Raw genomic sequence first — 15578 nt, 5'->3', positions numbered from 1 at the left:
ATTTATCATTTTTGTTAGATAACATTTTCTTTCCATTTCCAGGTGATAAGCAAGCTATGTCCTTGCAATGCAAAACAAAACAAGAGAGTTAAAAACTATGACTATGGTCAGCTGAAAGCTTACCTTCCAAACATATTTTTACATCCAAAGAACAGACCCAATAAAATGGAAATCCTTCATTTTTTTACTTGACTTTATTCCCTAAAAACCCATTTCAATAAACTCTAATAAACAGGTGTACAATGTACAGTTACATTCTAAACATGTCTGACCAACTAGAGAAAGATTGAAATATGTTTTAATACATCCAAGACCTCAAAACTAAGAAATTTAAACCAAAATATTATAATGCTCAAGGTTTAATATGGAGACATCTGAGGACTGGAGCTGTAGAGCTTTGGAAAGTTCTTTATAGTCTCACTTTAAAATAATCAATGTGTTCTACTTAATCACGGAGCCTGCTTATACTAATTATGGATGCTGTTCACATCTTGATTATCCACTAAGCATATCTTTCTGATTATGGGAAATTGTAGACTAAGTACAATTGTTTAACCAAGAAAGTAGATTCACAGGCAGACAGGTCACATAGGAATGGATTTTGCATGCCAGTCCCTAAGCACTATTTTAGCTTCACTGCATTTGTGGACACAGCAAGTGATTTGTCAAAAAGAAATATTCTGAATGAATGATACAAATATTGAACTGCACCGCTGAAATATTTTATGTTACCTTGTTCTTACTGACATTGTTGCCATTTGTTCCTATGTTAATCAGATAAAGTTGACACTCTCCTTTTTGATAGTTTCAAATTCTATCATGGGGGGGTATCTGTGTTCTGTGTGTGCATACGTGTGTATGTGTGGACAATTTTACACTGAACCAAAAGCTGCCATGATGAACTTGTTAGACAATATTTGAAGAAGGCTAGGAAAGACCTACTATATTAATGTTTTTTCTTGACTGAAGACATTTTCTACACCAAAAGGAATCTATGTTTATTTTTACTTCATTGGTTTTGAAGTCATAGTCTAAGTTAAATTGTTGCAACATAGCTGAGGCATTTAAGATCTCATCTCTTGGGGAAATATGCTTATTAGATAACATGTGCCTTAGCCCAATAATGAGATCTATGTGAGTACCACTGTGGGGGCCGTAAGTGACATTTGCTAAGTGGACTGCTATGGTTAGATTAGAGGAAGTGCAACTTGAGAAATGCCTTTTTTTATTTGCCACTAAATATCATTAAAATACTGGCAATGATCTGCCAGAGGTATGTTCAAATGTGATTGCATATCATAAAATATGAAAATTCAAGTAATACGATTTTAGGAGTTAGAAAGGTACAGACTGAACAGTATAATTATTATTTTTGCTGCATTTAGTGTTTATTTAGCAGACATTTATTAACAACCACTGGTTAACATTCACTCTGCCCAGCACTGGTAAGACAAAGATGAATGCTCCTCTATTATGCTCTAAAATCATCGTTTGATAGAGAAGCCTGTGAAAGCACAAAACAAAACCTCAATACCTTCCAAATGTGGCAAAATACATGTGTATAAAGTGCTCTGAGACCAGAGAGAACAAAGCATAGTTTGACATAATTTTAAAATATTTACAAAAATTTTCCAAGATAATTTTGTTTTGCAGAATTCAAAAGGAGGAATTCTCCAGGGGAAAGGAGGTTCAAACAGTGGGAGCATCTTTCACGCTCAGAAGTCGTGAATGGCGAAGTAAAAGTGACCGCCGTCTGGAAGCCTGAGTTTTAGTCTTGTCTTATTTAATTCAGCTGTGGTCTGCCTTGCCCTGGTTATTCAAGTTCTCCAATGTAAACTACATAATAAACAAACGTTTAACTTTTAAAAATAAGGGTGCAGTTCCTCTCAGCTGTACCACTTTATGATTCCTCCTATAGCTCAACATGGCTTTAGTAAGGAAATTTACTCAAACAATTCAGATTACTCATAATCCTTTCTCTTTACCCAATTGTTAACATTGCTACAAACAGGTCTGCACACTGAGGTAATCACAAAAACCCTGGAGAATGCAGCCAGGTCTAACGAAATAGCACTTTTTCTTTAGAGGAGAGTGCTACCCTCGAGTGAGATGTTCTGCGAAGACCTGCGCTTGGCATGGAAATTAGGCCATTCCAAATTGTGACAGGCGTGAGAACCAGAGGGCTTATGGCTCCTGGGCTGATCTTTGTAACTGTTGGAATAATTCTTTCCTGGACTAATTAGGAAATCTATAAAAAAAAAAAACAGACCCCTGTTTCAATTTAATTTAGACATTCTAGGAATGCTTTATTTCATAGCCAGTAACACACTGAAAAAGGAATTCTTTCATGCTTTTGAGCTGATACAATTAGACTGTAGCCACAGGCTTACTAAGAATGGTTCTGTCTCCTATGGCACTTAATCAAAGAAGAAAATATGTAATTTCCAGTTGAGATGGCTAAATAGTGCATGTTTGCTTAACTCCCCTACCTGAACTTCAAATGGACGTAAATCTCCCACAAGCAAATAAATAAAACAAAATCTAAACAAAATGAAACAAAAACAGAAAAAAAGATAAGTGAAGAGACTATTTCTATACTGAAATTAGGGAACGACTACAATTTCATACAAACGTGTTAAATAATGTCTGCCTCAAGCAAAACAATTAGGACCAAACTGAAAACTTTGAGATATGACACAAACCCGTAATTTGGAGTTTAGAACAGCACGCTAGAAATGAGAAAGTTCAGGAGGACCCCACTGATAGCTGTACTTGAAGGCACTTGGGCTGTGGGTGTGTCTCGGCCATGGGCAAGGTAGACAACCTCTGCTTGGCACCTATTTCTTCTACGTGAAGCAGGTGCAACTCAGCTTGCACAGGAGAGCACTTACCACCACACCACGTAGGAGATTCGCCTGTCCTGCTGGAGGATGTGCTCACTGCATTTGGGAAATATCCCTCACTCAGGCCATCAGCGATGTCTGGCACAATCTAGCTCTGAGTCCCTTTCCTAGCCTGGTCTCACGTGTTCTCCTAAATCTCCAGTTGGCTGCATAGTTCATCATCAGTCTGAACAAGGCACGAGCTGTGTGTTAACACATTTTCTCATGCTGACTCTGCTGTTGGTATCAATTTCTTGCTATGGTCCTTCCAGTAATAGGTACCTGCAATTTTACCCAGACTCCAAGGTCTACTCAGAAGCAACTTTCTTCATAATCCTTTCTTGATCCACTGACTTTTTATAGGACTCCCAAATACTTTCTCCTCCTAAAAAGTCCTTTATGCTTCATTCTTGTATGACGTTTAGTGTTTTTCCTCATAACACATTCATTTCTGTTTATGGTATTAATTTCTTAAGGTGAAAATCATGCCAGTTTTGTATTTATTTATTCCTCATATCTCCTAGTACAGTTCTTTGGATAAAATAATTATTCTGTGAATGCTAGTGAATCTGTATTTGTGTTTTTCAAATTTGAGAATTGAATAAACATGAAAAGGCTTTAACTCCTGAAGGATGTTTTTCTCTGAACTTCAGGGCAAGTCTCAGCGTAGTCAAGCATATCTTCAAGGTCCTGGAATCTGTCACTGTGAAGCAAATGAGTTCCTTAGGGCCTGTAGACTTTGTCAGGCTTCCAAACACATACCAGAACTCTTAACCTTAAAGGCCTCATAAGAGTGGCTTGGAAATTCTCTCTCAAATATTCAATGATCTTACATAAATGGCCTTGCCTTTTCTAAATATATTGCTTGTATATCATTAAATCTTTTGGACATTATAGACAGAATTGTTTTGTAATTTTTATTGTTCAAATCATTTCAGTTATTTTTCCCTTTATTCTCCCTGCTCATGTACTATTTTACACACACAAGCGGTCTACAGATCGTACATGGTTTGAGAGCTTAGCGATTAGAGAAACAGTGGTCGATCTGTCACTGAGAATGTGAATACCTAACCTTCATCTGTATGCTCCTCCCCTACCCTATTCCTTTGCTTTGTTTCACATCAAAGGTTTTGTATTGATCATTCTTCTGCTTTTTATCTTAATTTTTTTATTTGGAAATGATTTTAAATTACATAAGAGTTGCAAGATAGTGCAAAGAACAGCCACATACTAATACAGACACTTATGTATATACTTACACTCACAGAGAGAATGTAAGTTCTGTCTGTGAGAGAGAATAATATATATGTAAGGATATATATTATTTTATCAGAATTCTTTGAGATTAAGTTGAAGATATCATGGCCTTACTTTACCTCTAAAAATTTCAGTATGAGTTCCTACAAATAAGGCATTTTCTTACACAACCACAGGACAGTTTCCAACTTCAGTAAATCTACTAATTGGGGAATGCTGAATAAAAATGTTATACCCACACCCCAAAATTATAAAACAAAGAAGTTGTATCTATATCCACTGCCCTAAAGAGATGTTTATAGTATACTGTAATTGTAAGATGAAAGTTTGACTGTAATGGGTAGAAAATGGTTCCATTTTATTTGAAACAAAACGAAATTTGAAAATTGACATCTGTTATACAACCAAAGAATATCCTGGGCAAAGGCCATTTGCCTGGGTGTGAAGAAGAGGCTAGAAAGAATGAAAAGATCGGGCTGTTAACAGTGGTTTGCACAGGAGCATAGGGTAAGAGATGGGTTAGGAGGTACGAGATCCTTGAATTTTTACTGATTAAACATTGCATTCCTTTTTTCCATTAAAATAAGTATGCATTATCCTGTATACTTTAAAAATCTAAAATGAAAACAATTACAAATTTGAAGCTGTAGTGATGTGATAAGGCCAATTTCAGTGTTGAAAAATCCCAACATGATCTGAAGGCAGCACAGTGAGTAAAATGTGACTACAGAGTGAGTCAGGCGGCTCCACTGGCCTGTGGTTCTGCACTGTGGGTGGGCCTGCGCCAGCTGCAAAGCACTCAGATTGGAAAATTGTGGAACAGTGTGTCAGCTCACCTCCAGCTGACTTCAGTATGAGACCTCCTCAGGGAGGAAGAGAGTTTTGATACCCTTAGGGAGAGCAGAAGGCAGTAGAAACAGAGAAAATTGATGGAGCAACGCTGTGGCGAGTTAAGTCAGAAAATGATGCCATCAGACACTTCCTGAGCAGGGGGCCAAGAAAAGAGGAGGGACAGAGTTTTTTTCTGGAATGCAAGGTGAGAAGATGAGGGTGTTTCTATCTTAGTCCTTCAACAACAATTCATATTGCCTTGTGCTTACTTTTTGTGAGATGTGTATACATTGAACTCATTTAATCTTCCAATAACCCTATGAAGTTAGTCCTAGTATTAGCTTCATTTATATTAGATGAAGTAACTGAGGGACAGAGAAATTAACGGCAAATCAGTGGTGGAGTGAAATTTGAACCCAGTCTGACTACTTAAGCTCTTTCAACAACAGGCTTCTTACACTCTCCAGAACATGTCAAATTACTTGATACCTTCAAGCCCAACAGGTTTTCCCTTTGTATGGAATGTACTCTTCTTGTCATCCAATATTCCCATTTCCCTTCCCAGTTTCTCTGCTGCCTAATATTCAATCTGTCATTTTGCATTAATACCTGAAGCAATACTTTAATAATCTACATCAACATATTATATTAGGTTAAACCACATGAAGCTGCTAATATTTGAACAATTTCGACCTTCGAAAATGACAGTATCCTATGTTTCAATGTAATGTCTGCCTGTGTTTTGTGAATATTACTCATGGATGTTACTGCTAGAGAGAAAACTCTCTGTGTTTAAATTTTTTTCTTCGATCTGTTTCTCTAAGGCCTGACAGGGTACCCTCTGTGTGGTATATATTTATTAAATAATTTTAAAATATAGAAATAAATGAAGATATAGAGAAATTCTAAATTACAAAAGCAGAAGAAGAGATGGAAAAAAGATAAAAGACTTTGAGGGCATGAAACTTGATGGTGCGGAAATCAGTGTATGATTCAGTTAAATTTTGAAGTAGAAGCATCAGCGTTGCTCATAAATTCTTTCTGTCTCTCAGGGTTAATGGCATCCACAAACCATTGACTAATGGATATATTTCCTATTTTGTTGCCACGGTATCCATGTTGACTAACACAAGTCCAAAAGATTCTTAATGGTTGGGAAATACGTTATCATACGATGTGATTCAGGTCATTATTTAAAAATGAAAAATGACATGAGTCAGCATTATGAGTACTTGAATAGTGCACTTAAGATCAAAGAGACGGCAGTGGAAAGGAAGCTTTCAGTAGAAGGTTTGCCGGATGAAGACCGTACTGTAGAACATTGTTCTGTCTTCCCCTAAATACACGAATGATACAGATATAGTCTTTAAAAATGTTGGATGTGGCCCTTGCTGGCGTAGCTCAGTGGATTGAGCGCGGGCTGGGAACCAAAGTGTCGCAGGTTCGATTCCCAGTCAGGGTACATTCCTGGGTTGCAGGCCATAACCCCCAGCAACCGCACATTGATGTCTCTCTCTCTCTCTCTCTCTATCTCTATCTCCCTCCCTTCCCTCCCTAAAAATAAATAAAATCTTTTTAAAAATGTTGGATGTGGCTTAAACATATTTAAGACTTCTAAACTAAATAGAAGTCTTAAATATAAATATAAATATAAATGTAAGCTAAAACCAATAACTATAACCTATTTATTTTAGGAGGGAACAAATGAATTTTTAATTTTTCTTCTAGCTCAGTAATTCATTTTGTATATAATTTTATTTATTTTTTCAGTTATAGTTTACATTCAACATTATTTTGTGTTAGTTTTAGGTGTACAGCACAGTGGTTAGATGGTCATATATCAGCACTTTACAAAGTGCACCCCCCCCACCCATATTCCCAGTACCCACCTGGCACCAGGCATAGGTGTTGCAGTGTTGTCGACTACATTCCCTGTGCTGTGCTTCACATCCAGGTGACTGTTTTGTGACGGCCAGTCTGTACTTCTCAATTCCTTCACCTCTTTTACCCAGCCCCTCAACCCACCTTCCCTCTGGCAACCGTGAGTCTGTCCTCTGTATCTATGAGTGTGTTTTTGTTGCTCATTTAAACAGTTCTTTAGATTCTACATATGAGTGAAATCATACGATACTTGTCTTTCTCTGACTGACTTACAAGAAATACATTTTTACAAGTGAAATAATATGGTATTTGTCTTTCTCTGAATGAAGTAGAAGACATAAATTTTTAAGATATACTAATGATAGTCAAGCTGGAAAAGGTCAAGAAGATGACTGACAGCATTGGCAGAGGTGACATTTTGCATTAGAATAGTGATGTATAAATTCTAAATATCATGAATAAATTTATATAGTTTGTTATAGGTTCCCAATGGATAACTTGGCCTCCTATATAACTGAGATCAATACTACCTTTCTGCTTTCTTCTTTAAAGTCAAATATCATTATCACTTTTTACTCTAAGATTTATGAAACTCATTCTCTTTTTTTTTCTTAATTCAAAGCCACTTCTTCCTTCAGTGCTCTGGACTTAATATATTTCCACTTTAATCTTTTAAGTTTTGTTGCTTTCCTTCTCCACTGATTTCTAATCCTGGCCCACAACTCTGTGTCCACTAATCTTAAAAACCTATGAACCTATTTCCTGTTAAAGTACTGTAATATTAGTGATTTAAAAAAATCTTGAAAGGCTTGCTTAAATCACTGGCTTGATTTTTTCACCTCTTATTCCATTCCTACCTGTTGCAATCTGGCTTCCACCTTCCTCTTGCTACTGCATCTATTCTCTTTCAGGTTTAAAAAAAACAAAAGGTTGTCAATGAAATGAAGTCCTGGAGAACAAGAGGAGTGATGGAAGCTAAAGAAAGAGGTACCAGTAGGCCTTGGAAAAGGGGGAAAACTGTCAAAATCATGGGAAATTGTCCAGAGAACAAAATGGGAGGGAGGACGTGGTCAAGCCACGTCTAGGAGAGAGGACTGGCGACAGCCTGTGATGACACTGTGTTGGGAAACGGTGCTGGAGAAGGGTCTGATCCCCGTAGGACCCAGCGAAGAGACGTGATTGGAAATTCATCAAGTCCTTTCACACACAACAAAGAAAAGTCATTATCTCTGTAACTAGAAGTGTGGTATCTAGTACAGTAAAGTATGCTTCTTGTAGAGTGCACACCTTTATTGTATGATTTCAGATATTTTAGTTGTGGTGTGGAGGAAAAGTAGAAAAGACAGAGAAGGTATGAGCTACATGACTATGTAAACTGTAGATGAGAGACAGAGTCTAATGATTCCATGCATTTAAGAAGCCTCCATAATTTGCTATTTGGGGAATAGGAACTTGGAACTTGGACTATTAGTTCCAACTCCAAAGAACTCTCTCTGCCAATTTTCACCACAAAATCTAAAAACTGGGTTGAAATCTTTTCTTGAAGGTTCTATATTTGGTAAGGTTTCTTCGCTTCCTCACCACCTATAAGATGCCTGTTTTCCTGGAAGGACTTTGTAGACATTGGCCTCACATCAGTATTTGTTCTTTAAAATGGCTCGAGTCATGCCATTCTCAAATAAGACAACCCAGGGACAGCTCTCACTGTATAACGTAACTGATTAAAACCTAGTGAGGAAAACAGTTTCTTACTGAAATAACTACCATAAGTTAATTTGCCACAAAATAGCGAGATTTAGTTAGAGTTTTTCGATTCTGAGAAGGATACCATGAGAATCAGATATTATTTTAAATATTTTCATTGTTGGTAGCTTATGTGATAGCTTCCTTATGTATCCAGAAAAGTAGGAAATAGAAACAAAATCAGTAATATTCCAAACAGACAACCACAGTAAGTTTTCTCTGAGCAGTTCATCCAGTGTTAACTGTTGTCCTGTTGGATCTTGGGCGAGTTGGCCCATTGTATCTCAGCGGGGTCCTGAATGTCCTAATGCAGTCAGTTCACTGACAGGGTCTGAAAGGTGTCTAAATGACGTCTGCTCAGGAGTCTGTCCGCAGAGTCTGTCCTCTGAATTGTCTGTATCAATCCAAGTTTTTAAGCTACCTAAAGATCTTGAAAATTAGCCCTGGCTGACGTAGCTCAGTGGATTGAGCATGGGCTGGGAACCAAAGTGTCCCATGTTCGATTCCCAGCCAGGGTACATTCCTGGGTTGCAGGCCATAACCCCCAGCAATTACACATTGATGTTTCTCTCTCTCTCTCTATCTCTATCTCCCTCCCTTCCCTCCCTAAAAATAAATAAATAAAATCTTAAAAAAATGTTTTAAAAAAAGATCTTGAAAATTATTTTAAAGCTGACATACCACGAAACATGATTAGTCTTGAAACAGAGCTTATGAGAATAATAATTCAATTAAGTTGAATAAATTTTCATTTTTCATACTCATAAACATTATGCAAAAGTAAAGTTAGCCTATCTGATCAGCAAACCTATTTAAGTTCAGAAAAAGCAAACCCAAATAGAATAAAATATAAGTTTGCTTTATACTTAACACTGATGAATCAGAAGACAGCATTTTTTAAAAATTAAACTAAAATTTTTAAGCTGCTCTTTTTTTGCTACAGAGTTATCTTGATTGTGTTAGCCTGGAACCTGAAAACATTTCAGTTAATCTTTGTAAAAAATAAATTTCAGACATATTCCAATCTTGTACTGGAAGAGAAGGCTCTTTGTGGCCTGGATCCATCCCTCGACCAGCATGTCTACCTGCTACAAAAGGGCAGCCATTGACTAAAGCAGTGGTCTTGACATTTGCTACTCACTTACTACCCCAAAATTAAAGTTACATCTAATTTTTAATTATTATTTTAAGTATATAACTTATGTTATTATAGTTGCCTCTTAAAACAAAATGCTAAAGCATTTTTTAATGTATCTGATGGAATTAGAGTGTCACGTCAAATCCAAAAGGGATAAATGAACTCTGACTAAATGAAGTGAATTCTTCAGGACACCATGCCTTAGGCTGTCCTAGATTGCAACAGGGGGGCGTTTGCCTTGTACCTGCATTAAGATGCTTTCCTACCAAGAACAATTTTTATCTAATTTGTGGAAATGTATATAAAATAATAGAAGATTTGGGACCAAAAGTAAATGTAATGTTTACACTGGGTATATTAATAATCATCTCTTAAATGCACTACTTACACTGGAGAAACCACAACAAGCTGAATTAGGTTAATCTAAATCTAGTAAGTACATGGACGCAATATGCACCATCAGAGATAATGAGGAATATCAAAGATTAAAAAAAGCAGAGAAATGGTCTACCAGGGACAAGAAGCTTGAGTCTTATACCAAATGAGATAGTGTAAGCGAGATAGCCATCATTTACACTATCTCGCTAACGCTATCATCGCACTTACAGCCCACCTGCCTGTGCATCACCCAGGAATCTTTGCACCAGTCAAGATAACACATGTCTCCTGTGAATCTAAGCAAAAATATAAAAAGTCGATCGGAAATGAACATGGAACTTTTAACTTTTTTGCCTTGGAATCATGCAAAGTATAATTTCATGCTATAGCCACCAGTCAGTGAAGAGTCTTTCCTTTTTCCCAAATGAGGAGACTGAAAATGCTTTTCCCAAATCCTGACTATTCCATTTCTAAACTCCTAGATGGATAAGACACAGAGACTTGTCGGGACTTGTGGACTGGATGAAAGAAAGTGCTGCCATCTTCAGAATTTCTTACTATGTTCTTTGCTTTGCTCCCCTGAGCCCCTAAGCAACACTGCTTTGACAACAGTGGAGGGATAGGAGGAAACAAACTTGCTAAACGAACATGTCATCATTGCCACCACTCAAAAATGTAATATACCTTGTATTCAGAACATAACCATAGGGGTTGAAGCAACCTTCTAATTCCAGGCTTTACCTTTACCAAAATCAGCAGAAAGGCAAACAAAGACACGTGATTTACTGCTGGTTCCTGGTTACTTCATTAAAGGAGGCTTTGCCAGAATCAATACTTTGAGCTGCTCCTTTGCTTGGCATTCCGGAGACTTCACAAGTAGCACTGAATGACAACAGTAAGAATGGGTGAAATGTGTGGCTTTGCTCTGACAAGTAAAGGAGGGGCAGTTATGAACGAGGATATTGGGAGAAAAATCAGAGGGGTCTCCTCAGACAGGTCAATTTTAGGAATAAAAATATGGATTTAAAGGTCTGCAAACCTTTAAACAGATTGCCTTCAAAATATCCCATGCCTAGATATAACTTTGAAAATCTTCAGGTCCTGCTCCCTCCCCAAGGGGCACCTAATACCCCCGCCCCCTGCAGAGGCTACATCTACTCAGTTTAAAGATTGTCAAATCTAACTTTCTAAAATTACCTTAATGAGATCTCTGTAAGAATATTAAAAGAGAATATAATCCAGATGTTATTGCATCAAGATACAGTTGAATATTGGTTGAAATTGACAGCCTATTTGCAAAATTTATATGAAAATTCAAAGGACCAAGAATAGGCAAAGCAATCTCAAAAACAAAAAGTGGAGGAAATACTAAATAATACTAAATATTAGGACTTATGAAAAAGCAGTGATAAATAAGACAGTGTAGCATGAGCACAAAAATAAACAAATAGACCAATGGGAAACAAATCCATACATTTACAGTTATCTGATTTATGAGAAAGCTAACACTCCAGTGTAGTGAGGGAAAGGATTTTTTAAGGGTGCTATATACAACTGTGTCAAAAACTATACTGACTCCCCCAATCTCACACTATACATAATAATTCCAGATGAACGGTAGATCTGTATGTGAAAGATAAAAGTATAAAGTCTGCAGAAGGAAACACAAGGGAATATCTTTAATAACCTTGGGGAAGGCTAAGATTTTTTAAACATGTCACAAAAAGTGCTCACTAGAGAGAGAAAACAAGGATAAACAGGACTACTTAAAGTGAGCACTTCTGTTCATCAGAAGAAACTCTTGAGGGATTTAAGGCTAGATAATATAACAAAACAGGATTGATTCCATCTTACTAGAAGAATTGTAGACACAAGATAAGAAATCTCACCTCCTATTTTTTCTCTCTGGAGCTAATAGCCTGTGGTTGACACCTTATGGGCTAGAACCTTACAGGATTCTTAAGGGCTTCCCCACCTTCCTACAAAAAATATTTTTGGCGGTCTCTGAGATTCCATTAATCATTAAAAAAACCCCTGATTTACTATCATTATTAAATGTGTAATTATGTATGTTTGCTGCAAACAGATCATTTTGAACCCTACATACATGTTACAAGCTATAAAAGCTGAGGCTCTTTCCCAGTATGCACACTCAAATTATGACAGTTTTGTGCTAGCATTTTATCTATTTTATGTTGTGTCTGAATCAATATTACCTCTGATATTTGAAAAATAAGGTCAAAAACTTGTTATGCAATAGCACCCCACTTGTGGATATATATATATAGTATTTGTTACTAAATGGGAATGACTATATTGAAGATCCAGTTATAGATCTCATGCTACCAAATACAATTAGATTTCTCTGTGTGTGTAAGATAAGTGAGGTATTCTTTTCCAAATTTGTACAATGATCCTATAGCAACTGTTTTTATTTTCTTACAAGGAAATTATACGCATATAAGAAAATATTACTTCTATATTGATTCCCAGCTCAGTCATTTACAGTCTTAGAAAACTTCATATTCAGTGTAGATGTTTTGTTTGCTATTTTGTTACTTAAAATGTTATAACCTACTTCAGTGATTCAAAAATGAGAGCATTTATGTACATAGTCACAGTTTAACAGGAGGTGTTAACCCTTTAATTTCTGAATTAGGACTAAAGAAGGATGTTAAATGCTTTTTAAAAAAAATACAATATAAGTAATTTTGTAACATCAGGCATGAACGTTTTATAGAGATAGATAACAGCATTTTAAGACCCAAGCCAAGAGATTGACTTTGAAAGAACATAGCTATTTTAATTCGTTAAAGTATATTTCACAGCTGCTATGATGTGTCTGGCACTGATTCCAAACACATCGAGCAATTCTCTAGGTTTCCCACTTCGAGGGATTCCTGACACTGCCAGCTGATGGACAAAGATGTCAGGCTCCCCAGAGACAGCTGCACATACAGCTTCTCCAATGCCGCCTTCTCGGTAGTGATCCTCCACTGTGATAACCCGACCGCCTGTAGCTTTCGCATTGGCGATGATGGTGGCAGCATCCAGGGGTTTAATGGTAAATGGGTCGATGACACGGATAGAAATATCTTGTTCAGAAAGATCATCAGCAGCTGCTAAGGCTTCATGCAGAGTAAGTCCGGCTCCAATAACGGTGACTTTGTCATTGACACTGTGGCGGACGACCTTAGCCTGTCCAATCTCAAAATTTTCTTGTGGGGTATAAATCACTGCAGTTTCTGATGGGCTTGTCCTAATGAAGCACATCCCCTTGTTATTGGCAGCCAGATAAACAGCATGCTCTGTGGAGACAGCATCACTTGGGTAGAAAACAGTGCAGTTGGGAATGCTTCGGAACATGGCCAGATCCTCCAGGGCCATCTGGGAGGGTTCATCTTCCCCAATGGTTACCCCGCAGTGGGCACCAATAAGATTGATATTGGTTTGAGAGATGGCTCCCATCCGGATCTGATCAAATGCTCGAGTCAAAAAGGCAGCGAAGGTACTAACAAAAGGAATCGTTCGACCACGTGTGGCACAGCCCAGTGCCACACTCACCATGTTTTGCTCAGCGATAAAACACTCGATAAAACGCTCAGGGTGTTCTTTCTTGAATATCTCAGAAAAGGTGAAGTCCTTCGTGTCACCATCCAGGACAATAACCCTTTTATTTGTGTGGCCCAGTTTAGCCAAAGCCAAACCATATGCTTTCTGAGTAGCTATCTCGTCGCCCACCTTATAATCGATCAGAGAGGTCATTCTTATGTTCTTGATGCTGATTTGAGGTGAGTCTTCAATGGGGGGTTTTGGTATGAGATTCTTGTTGGTCTGTATCTGACTCTCAATTAACCTGATGATCGCGTCCGCTCTTTCTTTCGGCATGGGCTTTCCATGCCAGTTTTCTGCATCTTCGACCTTGGGAATCCCCCGGCCCTTGAAGGTCTTCGCAACAACGGCCGTGGGCTTGCTCTTCACCTGGGCGGCCTGCCAGAACGCGTGGCACAACGCCTCCACGTCGTGGCCATCCACCACGTAAGTATTCCACCCGAAGGCTTCGCAGCGCTGCCGATAGATGTCAGTGCAGTGCCCCAGGGGCGCGGGGCCACTTTGTCCCAAACGGTTCACGTCGAAGACGGCCACCAGGTTGTCCAGGCCGTGGTGGGACGCGAAGGCCAGCGCCTCCCAGACGGAGCCTTCCGAGGCCTCGCCGTCGCCCAGGAGGCAGAACACGCGGTAGCTGGCCTTGTCGAAGCGCTTGCCGGTGTAGGCCATGCCGCACGCGGCGCCCAGCCCCTGCCCGAGCGAGCCGGTGGCCACGTCCACGAAGGGCAGTCTCGGCGTGGGGTGTCCCTCCAAGTCACAGTCAATCTTCCTCAAGTTCAGCAGCTCCGACTCGCTGACGTCGCCCACCTCCGCCCAGGCCGCGTAGAGGAGGGGGGCCGCGTGGCCCTTGGAGAGCACGAACCTGTCGTTGTCCGGGTGCTCGGGGTCTGCGGGCTTGTAGCGCATCGTGTGGAAGAAGAGCACGGCCAGGATCTCGGCCGCGCTGCAGCACGACGTGGGGTGGCCGGAGCTGCAGGCACTCGTGGCCCTGATGGAGTGGATCCGCAGGCGGTTGGCCAGGTCCCGCAGCACCTGCAGGGTGTCCGCGTCGGGCTTGGCGTCGTCAGCCATGAGGGCCACACTCTCTGCTACTCCCGTGGAGCGGACGTTGCCTGCACCAACCGCACCCGTTCCATTCCGTCCGGTCACGTGATGCCCCCCCCCCCGCGCCCCACCCCCTCGACGTTAGGAGCTCAGCCACCAGCAGGCGGCGCTAGGGGTGGGGGGGCGACTGTGCCGCAGGACTTGTCACCCAACTGAGCCTATTGTCAGACGTGGGGTGCACCGTGTGACTCCACCTCTTCTTCCGCACCTGACCATCTCCTTCGCAGTCCAACTGAATGGATTTTAAATATTAACTTTGTTACTTGCATGGGCAGCATTTTAAAAAATAATTAAATTTCTTTTTGCCATTCCTCATATTATAAATTCAAAGGGAGACATTTTTATATCCATATCTTACAGGCACCTATTGGTGAGGTTGTGCTTCTTTTATATGCATTCACACTGTATCGGCGACATCCCTCTTTTCAGCAGAGCACTAATAGAAATTACCAAAAGCCATTTCCAATCTGATATGGCAACACTGTCAACAAACTTTCTCAGATCAACCGAACATTCTGACTTACAGACAAAAATACGCTGACACATTGGACCAAAAATTACAAGATCAAAAAGAAAACCACTCAATACAGAGTATCTAGAACTGCAATTTCCCTAGTATACTCTAAAATAGTATTACTGTTACTACAAATAATGATTTTTTAAAACAAAGTTAATTTACTTTACTTATAAAACTAAATTTGTGCCACTGAACTCTTCTAGCTGGCAAGGGTTATAGCTTGTCATCAAAAATAAAA

At 39.2% G+C, this 15578-nt stretch overlaps 1 protein-coding gene across 1 annotated transcript; it reads right to left on the bottom strand.

The window, feature by feature from the left end:
- Positions 1 to 12800: 12800 nt before the first annotated feature.
- On the bottom strand, positions 12801 to 14851 carry TKTL2 (transketolase like 2). Its single transcript, XM_028521770.2, has one exon. The coding sequence runs from the start codon at positions 14788 to 14790 to the stop codon at positions 12913 to 12915; it is 1878 nt and encodes a 625-aa protein (XP_028377571.1). The 5' UTR covers positions 14791 to 14851; the 3' UTR covers positions 12801 to 12912.
- Positions 14852 to 15578: the final 727 nt, after the last annotated feature.

The sequence above is a fragment of the Phyllostomus discolor genome, chromosome 8, assembly GCF_004126475.2.
Source record: "Phyllostomus discolor isolate MPI-MPIP mPhyDis1 chromosome 8, mPhyDis1.pri.v3, whole genome shotgun sequence".
In the NCBI taxonomy this organism is placed as follows: Eukaryota; Metazoa; Chordata; class Mammalia; order Chiroptera; family Phyllostomidae; genus Phyllostomus; species Phyllostomus discolor.
This window is presented reverse-complemented; position numbering and strand designations above follow the sequence as displayed.

What these genes read in the sequence shown, in the direction of transcription:
- TKTL2 (XM_028521770.2), bottom strand. Translation starts at nt 14,790, where the DNA reads ATGGCTGACGACGCCAAGCCCGACGCGGACACCCTGCAGGTGCTGCGG.